Source organism: Gymnodraco acuticeps, unplaced genomic scaffold (assembly GCF_902827175.1).
Source record: "Gymnodraco acuticeps unplaced genomic scaffold, fGymAcu1.1, whole genome shotgun sequence".
In the NCBI taxonomy this organism is placed as follows: Eukaryota; Metazoa; Chordata; class Actinopteri; order Perciformes; family Bathydraconidae; genus Gymnodraco; species Gymnodraco acuticeps.
The window spans coordinates 9,137,649-9,163,820 of record NW_022990295.1 but is presented as its reverse complement, the minus strand read 5'-3'; the positions used below and the strand labels follow the sequence as shown (position 1 = coordinate 9,163,820).

The 26,172-nt window shown below is 39.8% G+C and overlaps 1 protein-coding gene across 1 annotated transcript; it reads left to right on the top strand.

Moving 5' to 3' along the window:
* Window positions 1-819: 819 nt before the first annotated feature.
* LOC117550190 (SH3 and cysteine-rich domain-containing protein-like) lies at window positions 820-18,746 on the top strand. Its single transcript, XM_034222547.1, has 7 exons — window positions 820-837; window positions 1,212-1,293; window positions 2,067-2,134; window positions 4,646-4,743; window positions 13,626-13,677; window positions 14,224-14,361; window positions 17,530-18,746. Exons 4-7 carry the CDS (start codon window positions 4,739-4,741, stop codon window positions 17,626-17,628), a joined length of 294 nt encoding a protein of 97 aa, XP_034078438.1. The 5' UTR covers window positions 820-837; window positions 1,212-1,293; window positions 2,067-2,134; window positions 4,646-4,738; the 3' UTR covers window positions 17,629-18,746.
* Window positions 18,747-26,172: the final 7,426 nt, after the last annotated feature.

Below are 26,172 nucleotides of genomic sequence, written 5' to 3'. Positions count from 1 at the left end.
ACCGTTGAAATCTCCAGAATTCGGCGATTCGTTTCAGTACAAATCTTTACATTGCTTTTAAACCGAAGTTCCACATTACTGATGCCCTCTTTAAGGTCTCTCCGAATATTTGCCGTGCACACACACACAGAGGAAACCAAAAATATTGCATCTATCTGTTCCACAGGTAATTTTATACCGTCAATCACAGAGTCTGGCGAGGCAATGTCAAAATATAGATTTGAAATTACACTCACCAGCTCGACGATTTGTTGGTAACCGTTCGCGACGCCAATTGTGAAGTAAAAACTTCTTTGCAGCAATGTTGAGCGCATCATGAAATGAGGGAAACTGGATTCACCCGTCAATACACTGATATTTATTGAGAGACAGACAATTACATACGGCCGGGGATCATCCTAGTTTCACACTGTCCTTGTGCTCCACCAAGGTAATCTCTGCCCCAAAAGACACAAAACATCTAACCAACACGAGGAGAGGCGGGCTCCCAGAAAGCCCGCGTATACCTAATTAGTAGCAGATGTGAGACAATGGTCTACTTGTCTCAAAGAGATCCAGACAAGCCTCAACCTACACAGGGGTCTTTGACTGACTACAAGCAGATGTTTGCAGTATCACAGATTCTATAAAACAATAAGAAACTCTATAAACAGATCAGTTGAAAATATTCTCTTACAGGTGCAAAGGCTCATGTTACAGCTCTGAAGATGGCCGGGATGATTGTAGTGTACGGCTACACTCTCCAGCCTCCTCTCATCTCTGTAATACACAAGGAACTCTGTTTTTCATTGCTTATCACTTTTTAGTGTAAGCTAACATGTCTGGATACGTGCCTCCGTAAGATGACATCTGAAAGCTGTTGGCCATCCTGTCCTGTCCACTGCAGCTGTTAGTGAATGTGTGTGTGTGTGTGTGTGTGTGTGTGTGTGTGTGTGTGTGTGTGTGTGTGTGTGTGTGTGTGTGTGTGTGTGTGTGTGTGTGTGTGTGTGTGTGTGTGTGTGTGTGTGTGTGTGTGTGTGTAGGCTCTCAGAGACAATGTGATCTCCACAGGGGTTATGATAATAGTTTCCAAATGCGGACTAGGAAACAGTTTTCTCGCAGTTAGCGGGTTACACAGTGAAAGTGGATTCATTTTTAGCTAGTTTTCTCCTCAGAGTCTTCTGTTAATATATCTCCCTATCTCTAATCTGTTTTATCTTTTCTTTCTGCAGACCAATGACTTGGATAATGTTCCAGAGGAAGTGGTGGCTCACAGCAGCAGGCAGGAGCTGTCGAGAAAACACAGCGATGATGGTGAGTATCTGTTGCGGTACATTGATTACATCTGAATTACAGCCATGCAGTGACACAGGGTAAACACACGCTCACCCACCAAGAGAGTCTGAGAAGGTTGCGACATCAAATTGTCCTCCGTTGAACCATTAAATAAGCTTTTCTTTGCTCCTTTTGTTGTGTTTCCTAACTCTGACCCGGCTATAGAGTATCCTGTAGAAAAACATTAGGACCTCTCTTTTTCTTGGTCTGCATTGTGTGTAGCTCTTTATTTAAAAGCTGCACAATAGTCTATGCAGTGAAGGTCAAGGCACTGACCCGTTATAATCTGGAGCGTTCACTAGGCAGGGAAGGAAAGGACGACAAGGTAAATGCTCAAGCCAACCAAGGTAGTACCTACCTGGCCCTTTCCTTTAGAGATTACCACCTGACCCTACTAAAGAATACATTATGTTCTGAGCCAGGGTCACCTTTGGGCCATGACACTGCTCTGCTTTCTTGAACGTGCTTTAGTTCATTGAAAAATAAAACTATAAACTATCTTTAAATAGATAGTTTGAAAATGTGTGAACCACAGAAGAAAACACAAGGCAGACACAGTCACAATTTCTCATAATTAAACTTAATGTATAATATCTTCCATGTTTCTGGTAAGGTTTTAAACTATTCCTAGTGTGTCTTTTTGGTGTCCAACATATCATCTTTTAGACATTGCAGCCTTTACTAGCATTGTAGAATTCAATCTAACTTCTTGGATTCATTTGATTTCATTTAGTCTTTATTTTTGTATACAGTTTTCACAGTAATCGAGAACGGAAATGAGCATTACCTCCAGCCAGAGAGAAGTCCTGACGACTTGCCGGTAAGAAACACATCCATTTTAATCTTTGTACATACTGTATTACAGATTTAATGCACAATACGTGTTTAGAGGAATTGCAAGCGAAGCAGTCTGGTCATCACAGTGATTGCTATTCTGGGACTCACAGTCAGTACAGTAATGAGTATTATTGGTGCAGTCTGACAACCTCTGAGAACAGACTTTGTTACTGACCAGTGCCTGAACTCTTCATGGTCACTCTGAGAACTAATACCCAGCCAGTCGGTTCTGCCTCCAATAAGCTCGCTGCTCTTTGCCCCTCGCCTCAATCGTCACTGCTCGATTTCCCAGGACTCTGAGGGAAAACTTATCTTCCTGCTGTAACAAATCAAACCGGAGCTGACAAGAGCACTGGCCTGAACTGATAGAGAGAAGCTTTGAAGTCATGTAACGTCTCAATCTGCAGCTCTGTGTTTCTGGTATTATTTTCTACACCGTAGATGCAGTGATAATGTTGCACAATTCATGCTGGTGGTGGGAGAAAAAGGTTAAACCTCTCTGAATATCTTGGCACCTCCTGCAGGGTAACCATGAATATTTCATGGGCAGATTTCTAAGCGGCTCTTTTCCTGTCTATCTTTCAAAGTGTTTTGGAGAGGTGCTTTCAGTATCAATGTTCTTTGTGCACTTTGTGCAGCAATCTATCATGTTTACTTTTATAGTTTAACATGTTTATCTCTGTTGTCAACAATGGAAAAAGCCACACAGATATTTGGACAAACACAAAAATGAACAAATAACCATACATGGGAAATAAAACTACACATGCAGACACCTATCCTCTCTGCAATACAATATGCCATCCGTCCATTTTCGGGGAAGAGACTTGAAGTACATTGTGCTGTGTTATCAGACTGGACCGAGCACAGCTGGCAGCCGGCTGTGTGTCCGTCCGCAGACCGCTCCATTAGCTCGGGCTGGAGGACGGACAGATGGAGGCTCTGCAGGGTAATGAGCAGGGGAAAACGCTCAAACTGCCTCTCTGCCAGCGATGAAACCTCCAATTTGAGATGAGAGACACACACAGGATCCCCATCTGTTCACACTTTCCAGGTTTTGTGTTAAACTACACAAGATCTATTGACATTCAAATTGCCATGGTTCATTTTTGCGTGGATTCTTTGCTTGGGAAGTTTGCTTGTGTTGTAGGTGGAGCTTTTTCTGTTTATTTGAGGCAGCTTTTGTTCATTAAAGTGTAAAACGTTTTACCTCCAATAGCCAAACGTATCTTTACCCTTAAAGCTGTGCCTATCGATATTTTTATAAAACAATGGATCAAATAAACATCTGTAGCAACTAGTAAGTACATCATGGAGCATTTAGGTGCTATACTGTATAGCAACATGTTCGAGCAAAACAGTGCAAGATGGAGAGTAAATGTTGCTGTGTTTGCTAGACATGTAAACAGGCAGCTGTTGGCTGACATGTGCAACATAAAAAGTTTATAAGGTGATAATATGTTAAAGTTGTATCCACAGGTTGTTAAACTACACCCAATTGGCTAAAAAACAATCAGTAACTGTGGATCTAAAGAAATTCCTGCTGTTCTTCCATTTCATTGTTTTACTTTTTCCTAAATGCAGCCTTTCTGTCTATAACTCAGTTTCAAAGGAGGCTGTTATTTCAACCTGCTCAACCCGATGCACTGTTCCCGGCTCCCATAGCATCGAGAGCCTTTCAAGGCCAGTGAGCGGCTCTTATTTAGCTGTAATGGATTGCCACTACTTGACGCTGTTGTTTTCACCCAGAGGCCACAGAGGCAATTTGCCTTGTGGCTGCAGTCAACTCGACTCATCCATCACACACATTGCCAGTCCTCATGGACGATGCTCGAGGAGCCCCAAAAGACCAGGAACACTTCTCCTCATAAAAGACACAGTGCCACAAAGATGGCAAATTCTTCCACTGTCTTTCAAAAACAGCCATTAGTGTGTCTTAAAAAGTAATTCTCATTTATCTTGGCTAAGTTTCCCTGTGGAAATTATGCAGTAGCTAGTTATCATTTGGAAGGATTTCAGGGACACAGCACGCCGGATAGGTATTGGTGATGAATCAAGAAGACGCCCACCAGGAGCAGGTGTGAAGGGCACCAGTGTGGCGCCGCGTCTCCTCGCTAATTGTGCTAACACTTCTCTGACAACTTCCTCTCCACCCACAACCCTCTCCTGTTTTAACTTCCTGAGTGTTCATGGAAACGTGATCCTGCTTCTCCCACTCGTGTTGACGGTGGATTAAAGGAACAGATTGCAGAACAACATAAGCCCAGTCTATCAGTGTTCAGTAAACAAGGGCTTCTCCTGCCTATGTGAATGCCAACATACTATTTTAAGAAGCGAGAAAAGTGACAATAGAAAATATGGTGTTGCATTGTATTTTTGTGACTATGAGCTTTGTTTAACTTGTCAGCTATGTTTTCCTTTTTCTTCAGACTTCTTGACAACCAAATCTGTTTGTGTTCATGTGTTTTTCTGTGTGTGTGTCTGTGTTATTTAGTTGGAGCAGATCCACCTACAACAAGATGTCCTTAAGCTCAACACCTATGTGGCCTTGTTCAGCTTTACTCCCCAAGACAGCCATGACCTGGAGATGAGGTTAGTTTACTAAATCACTCGCTGTCAGTAGATGAAATATAGCTGACTTACTGTACTCTGACATGCTCACAGTGATATTTTTTAAAACATGTTTTGCTCTTCAAAATGTCCTTAACTAAGGAGAAAACAAAGTATACAGAAAGGCTGAGACATTTCCTGTGTTATCAAATCATACATTTGATGAAACCTTCTGAAGGAGAAAGATTAAATCTACCTCCGTTTCATTCATACACACGCGTATATCCTGATGATTCATTAGGATGTACAACACTACAAGATTAAGCTCCTCATTTCACCTTTAAGCAAACACATCTGTGCAAATTACAAAATATAGATATAATGTAATCTTGTATATATCTTTTTCGATTTTACAACAGTATAACCATATTTTATTATGTGTATGTATGCCATACTGTATACACACTTCATCAATGAAAGAGATCTCTTTCAGATTGATTTATTGACTACTGTTGCCTTTTGTATGTTGAGAAACATAATTGTGGCACACATACTGCCATGTGAGTCTGCAAAACAAACAAAAAACAGTGACATGCAATCGTAGCGTACGGTATGCCTGAGGGCAGTCGTACAGTGCAAGGACTTGGCACACGATCACAAACACAAAGTACACTGTTGTCTGCTGCATGTCAATATTCATCAGTCTTTTCATGCCAGGACATTCAATGTTCTGTCTATTAGTGTGTCTGTGTTTCTTCCCTGTATCTTATATAATCACTCCATTGAGAACAATATGAGTGAAAAAACACAAGAATAGATTTAGAAAATAAACTGATTAGCTTCCTTTTTGAAGGTAAGGATCCTCAAAGATTTCTTTCTCTGGAGTGGCCTCATTAATAAAACATGTGTTTTTGCCATGAGGGTCTATTAATATCAGTCAATCTCATGTCTTCATGGATTTATCCTGAGAGTCTTTTGAAATGTCATTTTTATTATATTATACACCAAGAAGTTCACCCAGATTTTCCCCAGAACTGTAGTTCAAACCGGAGAGACGTGATGTAAGAATTACATATTTATTGTTTACACGTCATATGAATGAAATGATTGCCATGATAATACAACAGGAGAATGTAATGGTGTTTGGCGATTAGGCCCCGGTTTGCAGGATAATCATTCAGGAGGGAAAGCACCGCTCCGATGAAATCCCCGGGGTCTAGACACTGGTGGTGGTGATGAGTAGGTGAGACCGGTCTGAAGGAGGAAGGTTTAGCTTTGTCCTGAAGGAGACAGGAGGCGAGAGGGGTGGAGGCGGGTTGCGTGTGATCATCTGCAATGACAACTGACAGGGAGGAAGAGCAGGCATTTAAGGCATTTAGCATGTGCAGCGATTGGCTGCTGAGGGGTGACGCCCTCGTATTTAATGAGGGGGGAAGGGAGCCATAGAGTGACGTGTGAGTGACTCGAGTTAGGTCTTCCTTATTGAACTTGCGCTAAAGCTTTCATTAGTCAAAACCAATACTATTAGTTGAAATCAGTCCTATTCCATACCAAGGTAAAACACAGAAAAACAAATATATGATTTGAAAGAAATGCTTTGGTAATTTCATTTTTGTATTATAAGCTGTTTTACATTGCTGTGAAAACATATATTTTAAACATCTTTATTTTCAGTATGATCTACTTTACCATGACTTGTTCATGACATACTACACTATCACTTGTTGTTACATCATAATTTGTTCCTCAATTCTCAAGACAAATATTGAATCATATATTTACATTTTAAATTTTTGAATTTTTATTGATTGCAGTAACAGATTAAATAAAAACACTAGGGTCAAATAAAACCCATATCAATGTTACAGGGCTGACGCATACTAAAACATTAACATTCACAAGGACAAGGACAATTTCACATCACCAATTGTTTTTTTTTGCATAATCATTATATAGCGGGAGTAAACCGGAGTACCCGGAGAAAACCCTGGTTGCACAGGCTGAAGTATTTAAAGGTCATCCTGCACACTTGGTGGTTGTTTCTGAAGACTGCTGATTTTATGTGACCCCAATATCAGTCTCACCATTCTCAGATGGGTCGCTGAGAGGATCACACATTGCACCTGAAAGATCCAGGGTGCAGATGTCCATCATCTCAAATGCCTCTGATGCATGAGGGTTAGAATACATGTTATCTTCTAGGTGAACCATTGTTACAAAACTGTGTTCTAGGGCTTGTCCGGGCGTAATCCTAGTCTGACCATCCAGATTGAACAACGCATTTAAGAGGTCTGAGAATGCCATCTTGTCTTCACGCATAACCTCTGACAATGTAATCTTGTCTTCAAACGTATCATAGTCATGTTCCTCTGGCTTCTCCATTACTGCACCTGTCAAATTTTTAACATCATCAAAATACCAACTTGGAAATTCTGGCTGGACACCAGACACCATCTTGTACTGAGATGGCGTCATTAGCTCCCATCCTGGAGTCAAGCCCCTTCCCTTGATAAAATACTGCCCTGTGTTTATCCCAGCATCTAGCAGGTGTTTTTTTGGCTGACCAAGGAGCTGGCAAATAGCTCTCATCTGGTCGTATGTAGATTCTCCAGGGAAAAACCAGATTCCAAAATACAATGAACCCAGGAGACATCCCAATGACCACATGTCGATGGCTTCAGTTATAGGGAGACCCAAGGTCACCTCTGGAGCGCTATAAGAAATAGGTTGCATTTCCATACCAACCACTGCTTCGGAAGCTGGGAGGGCCAAACCGAAGTCAATTAATTTAATCCTGAAGGGCTGAGACTTGTGGTTTACAAGCATGACATTGTCCGGTTTCAGGTCTGTATGAATAATGCCAATTCCCTTCAGGGCTTCAAAAGCTACAAGTAGCTGTTGTGTGATAGGGCGGATTTCGTTCAGGGAAAATGGTTCCTGCTTTTGCAAATAAAGGTCCCAAATGCTCATGTCCAGCATTTCAAAGGCTAGGCAATACTTGTTTTGGAACATGAAATTATCCATGTATCTCACTAAGTTATTCTTATCTGGGTCAAGTCCCTTGATTTTTAGAAGCATTCTCAATTCATTATTTGCATCTCTTCCGTCTTCGAGGATCTTGATTGCCGTAGTTTCAGATGTTTTCAAATTAACACACTTGGCAACTTTTCCAAAACACCCTTCTCCTACAAAGTCCAATAAAATGAAGCGTGTGGAACTGCTGTAAAGTATTGTGGGATTTTGTGCCTGAAGTGGTGCGGGTGCTGACTCGTTGTTGTGGGGTTCAGGATTGCAGGGGTCTGCCTGAGAGGTTGTGTCATTGGTAGGTCTCTCAGTGTTTGAATTGGCAGCACATCGAGAACTCTCAGGGGGTGAGTCACCGTCAGTTGCCTTCATGTCAGTTTCAGGGTCGCTGAGAGGATCACACATTGCATCTGAAAGATCCAGGGTGCAGATGTCCATCATCTCAAAGGCCTCTGATGCATGAGGGTTAGAATACATGTTATCTTCTAGGTGAACCATTGTTACAAAACTGTGTTCTAGGGCTTGTCCGGGCGTAATCCTAGTCTGACCATCCAGATTGAACAACGCATTTAAGAGGTCTGAGAATGCCATCTTGTCTTCACGCATAACCTCTGACAATGTAATCTTGTCTTCAGACGTATCATAGTTATGTTCCTCTGGCTTCTCCATTACTGCACCTGTCAAATCTTTAAAATCATCAAAATACCAACTTGGAAATTCTGGCTGGACACCAGACACCATCTTGTACTGAGATGGCGTCATTAGCTCCCATCCTGGAGTCAAGCCCCTTCCCTTGATAAAATACTGCCAAGTGTTTATCCCAGCATCTAGCAGGTGTTTTTTTGGCTGACCAAGGAGCTGGCAAATAGCTCTCATCTGGTCGTATGTAGATTCTCCAGGGAAAAAGTTGGTATTAAAATACAATGAACCCAGGAGACATCCCAATGACCACATGTCGATGGCTTCAGTTATAGGGAGACCCAAGGTCACCTCTGGAGCTCTATAAGAAATAGGTTGCATTTCCATACCAACCACTGCTTCGGAAGCTGGGAGGGCCAAACCGAAGTCAATTAATTTAATCCTGAAGGGCTGAGACTTGTGGTTTACAAGCATGACATTGTCCGGTTTCAGGTCTGTATGAATAATGCCAATTCCCTTCAGGGCTTCAAAAGCTACAAGTAGCTGTTGTGTGATAGGGCGGATTTCGTTCAGGGAAAATGGTTCCTGCTTTTGCAAATAAAGGTCCCAAATGCTCATGTCCAGCATTTCAAAGGCTAAGCAATACTTGTTTTGGAACATGAAATTATCCATGTATCTCACTAAGTTATTCTTATCTGGGTCAAGTCCCTTGATTTGTAGAAGCATTCTCAATTCATTATTTGCATCTCTTCCGTCTTCGAGGATCTTGATTGCCGTTGTTTCAGATGTTTTCAAATTAACACACTTGGCAACTTTTCCAAAACACCCTTCTCCTACAAAGTCCAATAAAATGAAGCGTGTGGAACTGCTGTGGAGTATTGTGGGATCAGGCCCATCCTTATCTGATTTTGAGCAACTCATTTTTCCTGTAAGATGTCCTAGCAGAGCAGATTTAAAGTTGGACTGTCTTCTTCCTGAGGTTATAACGATATGAAAGTGTCTGAATCCCTGAGTTCTTACTAAGGTTTGATGATGTCATCTTCAAAGCGAATGATGACATCATACAGTTCAATAATCGAGTCACAAGTTGATGGTGTCATCATGCTTTGCTGATGTCATCATTCTAAATTCTAAATTCTAAATCGTTCACTTGTTTTTGCTCCAAGCTTTTGGTTTTTTCCATTCATCTCTTTCACTGTGATGTTATCAATGACTAATTCTGATATCTGCTTGTTCGACTTCCTATGGCGCTAGCAACTTATTAACCAATTAGCTTCATGACAGTCCATACTATAACGTTATGACTAGGGTTGGGAACCGAAACTCGGTTCCAGAGGAGAACCGATAAGAAAATGCCGGGTACATACAAAATACACAATTTCGGTTCTGCTTAACGGTTCCTAAACGCGGTAGACCCTGTATTCCACCGGGTCAGTCTGCACCGCGGCGCTGCGGTGACCCGGTGGAATACATAGCGGACTGGCCATCTGTGTGTTCTGGAGAATCACAGAACGGCCGGTCGTCAGCGGGCCGTTGACGGCCGGCTCGGTACGCTGACGGCCGGCACCGCCCTTAATGGCATCATGTTGCGCTGACAGGCGACAGAGGTCCACAGTTGCCCCGCAGCGAGGCTCCCCCGCCCTCCCGTATACAGTTCACGAGCTCAGTCACTTCATAACACCAAAGATGGGTCGCGGTAAACGCTCTGAAGTGAGGCTCCACTACACTAAAAAATAAAAAGACAAGGCACAGTGTAATGCCTGTTAATAGCTTGCCAAAGGCATAGCTCAGTTAAAATAAAGCACAGCTATTGTGCAATACATTTGTATTGCATGTATATTTTTGTATTTGTAAAAATGTCAGTTAAAGCTTAAAAGAGTAAAGATATTTTTGTTATCTAAACTTTTGACCTCTTTCTTTTACAATTTTTCATGAATTTCATGATATATGCCTATGACATTCTTTACTATGAAATTGTTATTGTGACATACAATGACAATTTGTATGACATCATATTACTTGTTACACTATATGGCTTTTTATATAAGATACTATGCTGTGGTGTTTTTTTTAATAAAATATTATACTATGAGGTTTTTTATAACAAACTATGCCCTTTTATGCCTTTGTACTTTAGTATGAAGTTTGCCATATGCTCTGACATTTTTTACGACATACTGATATACTGTATGGTTCGTCATATTATGGTATGCCATGAAAGAAACCTTATCAAAATGAAAAAGCATATGTTAAGGAAAGTTTCACAACCTGCGATGCACGTCCACGGTCTAATGTTGCAGATCAGCCTTACATCTCTCTCTCGTCACAACAAAACAAACACAAGATAATGAACCGAGAATTTGGAAAATCGTTACACCGCACGAACAATATTTGATCTTGTACAAGGACTTAATTTATTCCATTATAGTACGTATACACATACTAGTGCGTATTTCAATTCATACTATTGCAATATTTACATTCATATTAATGCAAGTAAGTACTCAAGTAAGCACAATTACATTTATTCATTAATTTCACTCATATTCACACAGAAGAACCCATGTGTGTGCAATGACAATAAAGGCTTTCAGTTTTCTTCAAAAATGATGACATTTGAAATGGCCAAAATGTATAATTTAACACATATATTGGAGAGAAAACAACACAAATTGCTTTTCAGACAAACCAATGAAAAGGATAGACCTTTCAAATAAAAATGTTGAATTTCATCAACCAGGCTCCTGAGAGCCACTGACCTGCATGTAATATCTCCCGACTATAACACACCTGATTGGAATGACCTGCTCGTTATCAAGCAGCTGAAGCTTGTCAAGGTGTTTGATAATGAGCAGATCATTCATATCAGGTTTGCTTCATGATCACAGTTTGTGTCCACTTTACAAGTAGACAGCTAATCAAAAAAATACAGCTGGCAAAATGGCTGCAAACCTCTCTGGCACATCACTGGCAGTTACATTTAATATCATGAGCTATATACACGCTAATTTCGACTATTTAGTAGTCTGGTGTCCAGAGAAATATTGCATACACTTTGTTTGTAGCATGAACTTGGGAAACTGTCAAAAAGTTGATGTGTGTTCCAACATTTAACCACATTTAACTGCTGAACACACCATTAGGAGCGTTTATAACAGCAGACATTATAACTTGTGACAGTAGGAAAAGCACAGGTGTTAGGAACAATACTGACAATGCCCCTGCTTTGTTCACGTCGCAGTGAAAGTTGAGTCAAAGCAGCTAAGTTTAGCCTTCAATTGCATTATTCACAGTTGTGAATTATTCTACTGTGACAAGTCAAAATGTCTGCTGGCCTATTTAAAAGTCACATTGGGTGTTTTGGTTGGCAGTTAATTGAAAACACCTGATCATTGTCAGTGAAGTGTTTTAAGCTGTTGAAAGCTGTGCAGCTGCAGTTCTCCATCCTCCGTGATTCAGTCGAATTACTCTGAATGACAATAACATCAAATCATAAATGTGAAAGGAGTCGCTCATAGTGACAAACCTACACAGAATTATAAGCTGGATCTGCAGCTGCTCTTGGCTTTACAGAGCTTTATAGTGACTTTTTAACTTGTTGTTTAACTCTCCGCTCCTCAACTTAACTTTTTGTCCACAAACTCACAACCATTATGTGAACATAAACATGACTCCAAAATAAATTAAAATGTTGCTCTGAAACTGCGGGATGTGTAAATTAAAAACCTTGCTAACAATTTAGTCGTAACTTGTTTTCATTGCCCACGAGTGGCTAAGGAACTGTTGATGCAGGTTTAAAGTAGAAACAGCTGAATACCGGTATGTGGCGTCTGTCTAATTATCTCGAATACAATCTGAAACGCAGGCTCCAGATTGTATCTCATTTCTTAACCATGATTGATAGGGCCTCGTCAGTGACATACTTTGTAAAGACCCTCAGGAAGAGAGCATTTATCATGAGCAGTCCTTCAGCCTAAGTATCCATTTGCTCTTGATCCCCACAGGTATTCTGTTAGGATTCAAGAGGTGCACTTGTTCTCTCTCACACACGTTGAGAAAATACTTCAATCAATACTTCAATTCAAAAAATTCATTGGAAATAAAATGATCTTGCACTCCCTGTCCCCCATTGGCAAGCTTTGCTTTGAATGTATTCTCTTATGAGAGCCTATTTCTCCTCTGGGTTTTGCTGCAGACAGTAATCAATACATAAAAGTTCAAATGGAGGAAAAAGTGGAATATTTTAAGTGAGAAAATCAGGTTTGTGACTATTTTCAGTTGGCCCCACATGCTCTGATTACATGATTACCTTCCACTGTGTGGTGATTGTAATCATGAACATTTATACATTGCTAGAATACAGAATTAGATAACCCACTCGTCAGTCTTTATATTATTTAAAGGACAATGATCTCAGCAAACCTTTATTTTAAGTGGTTTTGAAGCACAGCACTCAAAAGAGATGCTCACAAGGTATTTCCTGTTATTCTTTAAGAAACAACAGGTGTACTTTGTTTTCACCCTAGAAGGTTTAATAACACCGGGTGCTATGCTGTTTCTCACCTGCAATAAACTGTGTTTTTCTGAGTCATGGCGAGCATTACAGAGCACAGCCAGTGTTGTAACCGAACCACAAAGAGAAGAAAATGGGGAAATTACGTAAGCCAACATTTGGCTCAACTGCGCTGGCCCTTTTGATTTTTATTGATCAAATTTAGCCAACGGCTTGGAACAGATGTTTGTAATTATGGCACATGCGGTAAAATGATTCATGTGTTTACTGGACAAAGAACAATTACTTAAAGCAAACAGGATCTAAGGTGCATCCGGAAAAACCCCACAAACACCTTCATCTGCTTGGCTATACAAGAGGGCCTGTCAGAGAGATCAAGTGAAGAGGTGCAGCTTCTCTTATTGTTGACAGATACAATAACTTGTAGGTGCTATCTGATTCACCCTGTTGCACTGTACAGCAGATATGAAGTGTGCCATGACAACAGTGGAAGATTCACTTCTAAACAATCACAAAACTTATTATACAAAGAGTCAACAATTTCTCATAGAAATCAAATAGAACAGGATTCTCGTTTCTAGCCAATGAACTTTTATACTGTTAGCTAAATGACTACTGATGTGGTTATTATTACTTACTTTGTAAAGGGGATTTCTGTCACTATACATAGATTCATCAAACCATGAAGATAAGAGGAGGAAAACGTTCCCTTTTTCAGTATCTTTGTCTTTTGTGCTCTATATTGCAGCGCAGGAGACAGAATCTTAGTGGCTGACGACTCGAATGATGACTGGTGGAAGGTAGGTTCAAAACCAACTCATAACACCATTATGAATAGTGACAAGTCATCTTAAACATTTTCTGTTTATATTATAATTAACCTTCAAAGATGAAAAGTTACAAGATAACGGAAGCAGTTTTGAACGGTTTACATGAAATGTGGATTTTCCACAAAGCACCAAAATGCCCAAATAAGAAGTGGAGCTCTAAATTATATGAGCGAGGCAACAGGCTGACACAACTGCACGACAGATACATTGGGTAGACAAAAGGGTGAAAACGTGACTGTCCAGAGGCAGCCTGCTACCACCAGACCATGAAGAAACTCATCACGCATTTTAACACTGCTGCTGTTTTCTACCGGCTGTAGATAAACAGAGACATCTGGTCAGTTTGATATGGATACTGTTGTTACACATGCACAGTACAATGTTTAGGTACTGAAGGTGAGCGTAGCGTATCCTCTTTATATCTATGAACCAGGTGTATAGGTAGAAAGTAATGTACTGTACTGTGTTTTAAGGATTTTATCTAACCACTGGTTTATTTTCCATATATTTCTTCAGGGGGTTTTTGAGGACAGGATCGGTTACTTCCCGGCGGCCTATGTTCATCAGGCTGGGATTGAGGACCAAGTGTTCAGGTGTAACAGGACATTCATCGGCTGTAAGGAACAAGGACAGATCACCTTAAAGGAGGGACAGGTACTGTACACACCTACTGTATAAACCTTATGATGATGATGATGAGTATAGGCTGATGATAGGCTGATTATCGACATGTTAAGTGTAAAGTCTTAACATAAATACAGGCTGTAGGATGTCCCTTCTAAAATAGTGTTTATTTATATCCTTCATTATCCTGCCCTGTAATTATGGCCTGCTTTATCTTCTGCATCTGCAACTCTCCGTGTTATATTTCTTCTGTTTTCCTGTTCTGGGTTTTGACATAGTAGTAGATAGTGCTTCACGACAGCAAAATACAACAAAATGCAAGTATGATAGTAAAAATATGATAATTATAAATAAACATCTTGCAAAAGGAATAAGATAATAAATGAATAGCATTGATTATAAGCCAAACACAAATGTTTTATTATGTAGAGGTACATTCTTAAAACTGCCAGATAAATACCCATCAATCAAACGTATAACAGGCTAGATAGCTCAGTTTATGTGTATTTTTTTGGGGAAAAAACCCATTTACAAACTGTAACAGTGGGATTGTTGTTAAAGTCAATTGCCTGCCTTTAGAGCCACAACAACACAAAACACATTATTAATTAACGAAACATCAGCAGTCTTGTCGGATACAAGCGGCCGAGATGGGTTTTCTCCGCAGGGTGGCTGGTGTCTCCCTTAGGGATAAGGTGAGAAGTTCGGTCATCAGGGAGGGACTCGGAGTTGAGCCGCTCCTCCTTCGCGTCGAAAGGAGCCAGTTGAGGTGGTTCGGGCACCTAGTTAGGATGCCACCTGGGCGCCTCCCTAGGGAGGTATTCCAGGCACGTCCAGCTGGGAACAGACCAAGGGGTAGACCTAGGACCAGGTGGAGGGATTATATCTCTTCGCTGGCCTGGGAGCGCCTTGGGATCCCCCAGTCAGAGCTGGTTGATGTCGCCAGGGAAAAGAAAGTTTGGGGCTCTCTGCTGGAACTGCTACCCCCGCGACCCGACCACGGATAAGCGGGAGAAGATGGATGGATGGATCAGCAGTCTTGATCACATGAACGTCCTTGTCATTATGGGTTAGGGGAGCAATGACCTTCAGAGTGAATATTTAAACTTCCACATTCTACCTGGGTGTAATTCATGATCACACTCTTGTCATTAGAGCTCATCAGATTCACATCATCCAGCAGCTCTTTAGCCATCTTATTACCCTCCTGCAGCCCCCACGTTGCCCCTTACTCTTCCCTCGCATTCACCTATAACCTGAAAAGATTGACTGGAGTTTGCTGAAAGGATCCTTCGCCGGAGTAACCATTAGATTACCATTTTGGTATAATGGCTCTACTTAGGTCATGCCCCTTTTTTCCCACAATGCTTTCCAGGACATGTTGGGATTTTAAGTAAAGAACCCCCAGTGGAGATGAAACCGCTGATAAAACGAACCGCTGCCTGTCTTTTCCGTTGACACAAAACCCAGGGGAAGGTTTTGGAGCGTACTAAAAGCCAGTATGCAGATACAATGTGTTCTAATCTATCAAGAGGGTCATTCAGGGCATCTAATAATCATAGCAATATTATAAACAAGCACAACTACATCATCATCATCATCTTTAAAAATAGGTTGCGTTTGTAAATTGTCCCTTTGAGCTGGACCATAAAAACAGAGATGAGAGAGACAAAGATAACATTTAAATTGAAGTTTTGTTGATTATGTTTAGACTAGACGACATGTGGGCGCTTTATAGTTCATACATACAAATCTTTATTGACTATTAGATTTGCAAAATACCATAAAGCATGTAGTTGTAGAACAGTTCAACATGAAAACTGACAGGTTATCAAAGTAGATGCATGCCTAATAGGGGTGTAACGGTTCACAGAAGTCACGGTTTGGTTCATACCTCGGTTTGGGGGTCACGGTTCAGTACGGGTTCGGTACAACAAGGAAAAGCAAAAAAAGTCCCAAATGCATAATTTTTTTTTGCTGTTATTTATTTTCACCAGTAGTGCAAGTTTTGGTATGAAAATAAGGAACTCTAATATTTGGAATCATTAACTGTATTACACAGTCAGCTAACAACAAACCACAAACAGTAACACACACACTCAGATCATGGCCATATTATTTATATTGGCTGATGTCAAACAAAAAGGTTAAATAAGCTGTACAACTAAAAAGAATGTCTTGAAAATATTTAAATAAATAATAAAGTGTTTCAATCACAATCAATAAAAGGCAATACAGAACTGTATAACATCTCCTGATGTCTAAATATAAAATAAATACAATGATAAATAAAACACTAAATAAAATCTGTACCTTTAGGAGCAATGTCTAACATGTGTAATTAACTTGTGAATGTGTGAGGCCATTATGCCTAAATAAAGGTACTCAAGCTTTACTCTATTTTCAAGTTGTTCTTCAAAAAGATGAGTTTGTCTACGTTGTCAGTAGTGAGGGCAGATCTGTTGGCGGTAACTATGTCACCTGCCGTCGAGAAAACCCTCTCGCTGGGGACTGAGACTGACTCGGATGTGATTGAGCATGTTTGACGTGTTACCACTAGCTGTCGAACAACGCCGACACACCGTCCTCGTCCGATCCACCGCTCGCACCCCATCATTGTTGTAGTCCACAGGGAACCCGAAATGTTCCCACACACCTGATTTAAAAGAAGCAGGTGGGTCTTCTAGCTCCTGTGTGTTGTGTGAACTCGCCATAGCTACTAACTGTTCTTCTTAATGTATTGTGTTCGTTTTGTTGTGTTTTGTTCTTGTTCTTCATTTGTTATTTACGGCCGGCTGGCTTTTAGGCGCAATACCGCCCCCTGGATTATATATAGTATATATAGTATATATATACTGTATATATACTGCCCTGAGTGACAGACTTTTTTCCCACTCGTAAAAAAAGGCGTATTCGCCGTGTGACTGCATGTGCCGAACCGTGACGTCCGAACCGTGACGGTACGGGACGAATACGGATACAGTTACACCCCTAATGCCTAACCTAAAACATGAGAAACAGCCTAGGAGCCAAAAAAGACAACAGGGCTACTTTAAAGTATATATATCGACCTCACATCAGTATCAGATATTGTGTCCTTCCATCTGTTACTAACATTGATCAAATGTTTTATTGTATGTTTGACTGCACTGGTTATTTTCAATTTCTATTAAAGTACATTTTCATTATTTGCCTCAGATCTGTGTGAGCAGTGAGGGCGAACACAGCGGCTTCATCAGAGTGGCGAGTGGAAAGAAGAGAGGCTTCGTGCCCTGCGATGTTCTGGAAATCATATGAGACAAGCACTCAGAGACAGAAAGAGAGAGACTGAGACAACCAAGAGGAGGAGGAAACTAAAACTGCAAAATGGCTCAGAGAAACCAGGGAGAGACTTTGCCTCGTCAGAAGTGTTGATGTTAAAGTGATACTGGTTTTGTGAATGAAGACTCTGCTTTGTTGTGGGTCCGAGTCTCCGTACCTTCTTCCCTCTAACACAGGGCTAAATGCTAAAGTAGACATTATAGTGTGTTTGCTAAACAGAAGCCCTCTGTTTAACTGGATTTGATTGAATTTATAAAGCTGATCTAAGTGTTTCTGTTCCCCTTAGTTTGATTTAGCCACAAACTGTTTGTTTTTAAAAATGGAAACTCTCGTCTGGCTGTTTAAACTAAAGAAAAGGAAACAAACACAAAGCACATCCAATGCCATTCCTCTTACAAATAGTTTAGTTTCTCATGCTTTGACATCATGTTGCCGGCAAAAGTGTAGCTTTTAATCCAAGGATTTGAAGTTTGGAATAAATGGGTGATTATTTTGGATGACAAAATGCCAGATCTCAGAAGGCAATGGAAAATTGTATCACAGTAAACCTACTTTCTAGTTAGAACATTTTTTTAAACTTGCCATAACTTCCAAACTACAGTGACAGTCCTAAAGTAGAAGGTGATTCACAACAAAGAGATTTGAGGGAGTATTTTCAGAGGAATTTTTCACAATCAAAGACTTCAGAAATGCTCAGTGGTCTTTTCAAAATATCGCCCTCATATTCCCCAGATTTCAAATCTGACTCATTGCATTTCCTGAATTACTCAATGGTGACGGTAATATGCATTTTTCTTTATCGTTAAAATCAGAACCCTTATTTAAAATCTGTGTTCCACTAGAAAACAAACTTGTTATTTACGAATGTTTACCTTTTAAATTGTTTCCATGCTTTGGGATCCATTTGACTGATCTTTTAAGGTTTGTCTTTAATTAAATTATTTCTCTTTTTGGTGATTCTGAGAGGTTTTACATCATAGTAGATATAGTATATCTCTTAAAGGTTGTTCTGCACTAAAACGTGGCTTTATTGAATGTCCTGTAAATACTGTACATACAAAATAAAAAAATATTCTTTATCACAACAAACCTGATAATGTTGTGGTGTCTTACACGTATGACTTATTTCTGTACCCAAGAGTTGTTACATTGAATTCCCTATAAAAACATAAGCCTAATATTTAAAAAAATTCCGTCATGCTTCAAATATCTCTCTTGTCCATGAATAAGAATCGGTAAAAGGCTAATTTGCTCAAGTGGGCCCAAAGAAATTATGCAGCATGCAAATATGTATTTTATGATGTGATCTTTGTCAGTGAAAACAACTGGATTGTGACTCAGTTATTCACAGAGTGCAAAGAACCAAATTCATTTTCACAGCGCGAGAAGCAGTAGACTAGATTATTAAAAATCGTTTAATTCTAACTAATAACTTTCATGCCAACATTGATGAAAAGTCAACCGTGTTAGTCATAGTAATATGTTTTATATTTTTCTATTTATATTTTTCTATATTTGTATTGGTTAAGTTCAATTGTGAGTCCACATTTCAAAGAAAAAAATTATATAACAATTCTAATTCCCTCCGCTGCTAAATAGTGTGATAAGGCTACAAGTGATACAAAAAGAAGTAGATATTTAGAGATTGTTTGGCCACTATATTTAAGCTGTATACACAGGAAATATTGGTGAGTATTTTTTCCAGAGTAATTACTATTTTGCTCTGAAATAGTGATATTTAATCATTTTGGAGTGTATTTATTACTCATAGCTTCTAGAGTGCGATCAAAAGAGTCAATTCTATTGGAGTCAGTTTGTGTTCGGGCGGCAGACACCCTATCCGTTTTTAAGAGTGCGCTTAAGACCTTCCTTTTTGATAAAGCTTATAGTTAGGGCTGATTAGATTCAGCCCCTAGTTTTGCTGATATAGGCTTAGTTTGTCGGGGGACATCTTACTTCTTCCTTCTCTCTGTCTATACCTGTGTACTCTCATGTTCCGATTAACCCAGCTTCCCCACATTTCTTTCTTTTTGGTGTCTATATACGCTGGGATCCGGAGTCATGGATGATCCTGCGGTCCTGTGTCCTGCATCGCGAGCCCTGGATCTTGAGTCGTGGCTGTGGTCCTGGATCATAGGTCCTGGATGGATATCCTCGTGGATTCATCTTCCTATTATACACACATGCATTTCCAAACATTTGGACTACCTATGTTGCAAATGTACTATCTTTTCAATTTACACACGGCATCTATTGCACGTCTGTCCGTCCTGGGAGAGGGATCCCTCCTCTGTTGCTCTCCCTGAGGTTTCTCCCATTTTTCCCTTTAAACTGTGGGTTTTCTTCGGAAGTTTTTCCTTGTACGATGTGAGGGTCTAAGGACATAGGGTGTCGTATTGTCATACTGATATTTTGTACAAACTGTAAAGTCCACTGAGACAAATGTAACATTTGTGATATTGGGCTATATAAATAAACATTGATTGATTGATTGATTGATTGATTGATTGAGTCAAACCATGACCACGCTGTAACGGAGGTGATCTCTGGGGGCGTAGATCTCGGTGTCTTATATTATATAGCTTAATTTTTGGCGAAGTATATTACTTTGTTCCACGCTAAAACATTGCACAGGAAGCATGTGAATCTATGTCATTTATGCATCTATTTGTCACGATCTGTCTATGTTTTAGTTTGTCTGTCTCTGTTTCCTGTTGTAGTTTGAAAAGTGTTCCCCCTCCCGTCTTGTCTGTTGCTGGTGATTCTGTTCACCTGGTGCCCCTGTGTTTTCTCCTCCCTCCTCACCTGTGTTTTGTTGGTTTGATTAGTCCTGTGTGTATTTAGGTTCTGTTTTCCTGTTAGTGTGTGTGAGGTCCTTGTTGCTGGTGACTGTGTTCATGTGAGACAGTCATATTGAGGCTGTGTATCATGAACCACAGCGATGAATAAATGCCCACACCGGGTTGTATTTTAACTCTCTGCCTGCTTGCTTGGTCGGGCCGCTCAATGGTCAGCATCACACACGCCCACTCGTGTTACTTAAGCACTTTGGTTTATTGAACTTTTTTATTATAAAGATCATTATGGTTCATTTATTCTATTCTGAGTAAAATTACCTTCTATTGGGAGTAAAATTACCTTCTATTGGGAGTAAAATTACCTTCTATTTGGAGTAACATTACCTTCTATTGGGAGTAAAATTACCTTCTATTGGGAGTAAAATTACCTTCTATTGGGAGTAAAATTACCTTCTAGTTGGAGTAAAATTACCTTCTATTGGGAGTAAAATTACCTTCTATTTGGAGTAAAATTACCTTCTATTTGGAGTGAAATGACGTTCGATTGGGAGTAAAATGGCAGTAGAGTTGTTTTTAATATACACTACATAGAGTAAATAACCATTAAGCAGAGTCAAATCTAAGCACATAATAGAGTAAAATGAACTCTAAAAATGCAACTCTGAACAAAGAGTACATTTTACTCTATATAGGTTGGGACCAAATGTAATATTTTTAGAGTAACATTTTCTTCAATTTGAGTCAATTTTACTCAGAGAAATTTACTGTGTAGTTGCAGCTCATTGTAAGAGTGTCACAGTGGGCTATGCAGTGAAAACAGAGTATTTGGCTTAGTTTTTTTACTTCATTAAGTAAAATATGTATTACTAACACACCTTAACTGTAAACTGATGTTTCATTTGATCATGATTTATCCCCATTTGATGTGCCGGACCATCTGACCAGACCATCTGCACAGTCCACCATGAGGGACTGCTTCAGACGTCAGACCTCAGAGGCTTCAGCAGCTCCATTTAGCATCTGCCTGCATGTTTAAATTGTCTCTGGAAGCCTAAGTATAGAAGTGGAGACACTCACAGACACTTAATGACTGCCCATTTTCCTGTAGTGTGTCTGTGTGATGACACACAACCAGCGTCACTGCAGGATACCGACGAGACTCTAGCTCCACCTGTTGGTTTGTTAGAGTAGCAGCAACATCCACCAACTGGGTGGAACTGACTGAGCTGTATTCACACTGTGTCTCAAATGAGTGGCACACTTTTACCTTGGTCCACCATTCATATTAAGCTCTCTTACAAAAAACTAATCAGAAAATGCTCAACTTAAAGCTGTACTATGTTAATGTTTTGAGCAATGGTTTAAATTAATATGTTTGAGTGTAAGAACATTATGATTGTTTGTTACAAATTGATTATTATCACACAACGCACTTTCGCTCGGCTCTACAGAGCTTTATGGCATCACTTTGTTTTGTTTTTTTGCTACCGTTTGGTTCACTTTCTCAACTCTTGTGTCATTTTGAGATGCAGGAAAGAACAGATTTCAGTAAAAAAAAAAAAAAACCCTGTACCCTACAATACCTGCTCATCACCAAACACCAGAAAGACACAGTTAACAACTAGCTGGTACCTTCAGGAGTAGGAGAGACCAGAGCAAGAGTCCAATGTTGCCCTGGATGCACAACTCAATTTACATTAAAGCACATCAAAAATCAATAAATGCCAAATTAAGTAACATGATGAAGGAACTTTGGGGGTTTATACGTTTTTAAGGTACATGGTTTACATTAAAGAAAGACTCACAGTACATATCTATCCACCTATTCAAACAATCAGGTCCTACTTTCTTTTTTTACATTTTTCATGTTGTGCGTGCAAAGGAGTTAGAAGATGAACTGCGGGTGTTAAATATGGTCTCAGTAGTTGAAGCAGGAAGGGGATAGTGCTCGATTCAGTCTCACAATAAGAAAGGTGTAAAAACAGGTCACGTATTATTGGAAGGATTAACACTCATTCAACATTGTGTTCTTTATATTGCAGCTTCTTGGGTTTTTCAATAATAACCAAACACAGTTACATTGGAATTTGATGAATGTCGTTTTTTTTCTCAAATAAGTGTCATAGTGTTTTCCATAAGGCTGCTTTTAACACTATGACACACTTTTGCCAGTAAGGGAAGTCTTTATGTCAAGGAAAAAACAACTACTAATATGTGAAAACAAGAAGGGGAAAATAAATATTGAGTCATTAAAGTTGAAGCCCATTGCATGTTCATTATGCAATAAATCTTCAGTATCTTCAATCTTTTTTAAATCTCTCTAAAAGGGGAACAATAAAAACAATATATTTGAAACAAATATAACTTGATGAATTTATCGATATATTAAATGGTAAATAAATAAATGGACAAGAGGTCACTTTCTATAAACTTGTTGTCTACATATCCCTAAAAAAGCTGCCAGGCCCCTGCAGCAATTACATACATATTAGGACTAAACTAAATACATTAAGTTAATAAATGTTTGTCTGTAGGTTAACTGGTTTATTGTGTTGTAAAATAAAACACATCTGCGCTTGTTTCTTTTAAGAAGTACATTTGAAATACTTTCACGTGTTTTGTAAGACATTCTTTTTAAATTCAGTGTCTGACTTTAGCAGGGGAAATGCCACGTGCGGTGCTAATATGTGCGTTTGAGAGGCATGCAAATTATAAAAAGCCACAGAAGGTGAAGCTGATGATACATCAATGACTCATCAGCAATCAGCAATGTGCATCTCATGCTCGTAAGAATGCAACATACATTTTCCCTTTTTGTTTTAAATATTTACGAGACACATTTCATTTCAGCGGTTGTTTAACTTGTGTACGTTTCTGGACCTCCAGACTGAGGAGGAGGATTTCCATTCTAGTTCAAATAAGAGTTGAGGCGACACACACACAACACACACACACACACACACACACACACACACACACACACACACACACACACACACACACACACACACACACACACACACACACACACACACACACACACACAACACACACACACACACACACAACACACACACACACACACACACACACACACACACACACACACACACACACACACACACACACACACACACACACCACACACACACACACACACACACACACACACACACACACACACACACACACACACACACACACACACACACACACACACACACACACACACACACACACACACACACACACACACACACACACACACACACACACACAGAAACGCTGTATTACCATGCCATTGTTTTACTGACTGTTATCTATCTTATTTGGTAATAAGTAACACACCTCTCTTTTATTTTATTTGTAAGAGACCATGTAACATATTAAACTTAAATGTTACCATTTATTGTAATGTAGCATTTAGCTTGGAAGGAATTTCCATCTACAGTCCATTGGGTGGTCACACGTTTAAAGAGGCCCTATTAGGCTTTTTAGTGTTTCTCCTTTCTTGTTGTGTGTTATAGGTTTTAGTGCATGTAAATGGTCAGCAAAGTTTAAAACCACCAAATTCCCTCCAGCTGGAGTTTCTCTTCCACACCCCTGCCTGAAACGCCTCAATTGGATGTCTTTGTATAGTTCAGTATCATAATGACATCACTATGTAACGCTTGCTCTATTGGCTAGGCAAGGAGAGTTTATTTATACAGCTCCTTTCAACACAAGGCAATTCATAGTGTTTTACAAAAATGAACAACATTAAGAGCATTAAGAAATAGTGCTAGTGCTCCAACACCTTGTATGCGATAGGCTAAGGGGCGGGACATCTCTAAGCGGTTGACCACTCACAACAGAGCCAGCTAACCAATCAGAGCAGACTGGGCTCTGGTTTCAGACAGAGGGTGAAAAGAGGCAGCATGAGAAAAATAGACCTTTTTGAACAATAAAGCATGGAGACATGTCACAGTAGAGACACAAAATACAAATATGAACCTGAAAATGGGCTGGAATAAAAAAAGTCCTCTTTTAACCTGTTAAACCCCGAGCCTGTTTTTCAGGTTTCAGCCTCGAAAATGACATTCCCAGAACAAATGACTATAACTTCACTTCTAAAAGGTTTATATGAATAATTGTTGTTATCAAAAGCAAGGTTACATCTGTGAGTTGGATGTAGAAGTGTCAAAATCAATATAGATTTTTCTGTGTCAGAGTAAATTCAGATGGAACATAGCAAAACAATTTAAATTCTTGTCTCCGCCTAAAGAAAACCCATTACTTATAGTGAAGACCAACTGTTACGTGCCGTAGTGTTTGTGTGGTCGTGTGTGTGTTTTTCTCTCTCTCCCTCTGACTCCCCAGGTGCAGCCTGATTGTCCCCAGGTGCAGCCTCTCCCCAGGTGCTCCCAATCCTCAATCAGGGCCTCCATATAGGACAGGAGGAAGGTTGCTGTCTCTCTCTCCCCGGGCTGGATGTGTGCAGCGTGGTGTCCATGTCTCCAGTATATAGTTTTGTTGCTAGAGTTGTTTTGCAAGTTGGCTGGTGAGCCGTGTTCATGTTTTGTTCATTAAACGACTGGTTCGTTACTCAGAGATCGGTTTTCTCTCCTTTTTGTCATCCTGGTGTGTTGTTACTTCCCTTTGTACCCCCTAGATTTAGAAGGGAACGTAACACCAACCTTGAATGATGGGTTAGTAGCCTAAAAGCTTTAGGAATCCAAAGTATAACATAATAAGTACCCTGTATCAAGATTGAGGCAAAACAAGTGACATTTGACCTTTTTCAGGTACCAGACTATAAAAATCATTGTATTACATTGAATCATCACTATAGGTATTCAGTCCAGTGTACAGATCAGTTCGATAAAGTCATGCCAAAACAGCGACATTTTACACGATAAATACGGGTTTAAATAGCAGCATTTGCCACGAAAGGCGAGTGGCAGCTACCGTAAACCTTCTCTTACTCTGGCATCTTGTGGCAACTCCCGTTGAGCAGCGGCAGATGCCTCGGCAAGTTGTGGCATCTGTGGCATATGCCGGAAGAACTTGCCACAGCTACCACAGAGTAGCGACCTCTGTGGCATATGCCGGAAAGACTTGCCACGAAAATGCGCTTGCTGTCTCTCCACTGTGATGCAGTTCCACCAAACACAAAAGTAATATATAAAAAGGATAATATTGGACTATAAATGAATAATATTACACCAAATAAATAAGTAAACACATATATTCATTCACTGGCCATTCATTTAGAAAATGTAACTCCAAAAAGACAAGTAACACTATTTAGCATTTTGGCTAATCATTCCTGTTGGCCAAGCTAACACTGTGATGCAGTTCCACCAAACACAAAAGTAATATATAAAAAGGATAATATTGGACTATAAATGAATAATATTACACCAAATAAATAAGTAAACACATATATATATATATATATATTCATTCACTGGCCATTCATTTAGAAAATGTAACTCCAAAAAGACAAGTAACACTATTTAGCATTTTGCCTAATCATTCCTGTAGCTTCTTGGCTAAGCTAGCACTGTGACGCAGTTCCACCAAACACATAAGTAATATATAAAAACAGAGAGATTACATACCTTTCCCGTGCTGGAAGTTCAACATCTGAGTCACTACTGTCTGGATCCAGGTCTGGCTGGAGGAGATCTTCATCATCCGACGAAGAGTCATCTGGTATGATCATAGCCCCGCTATCGTC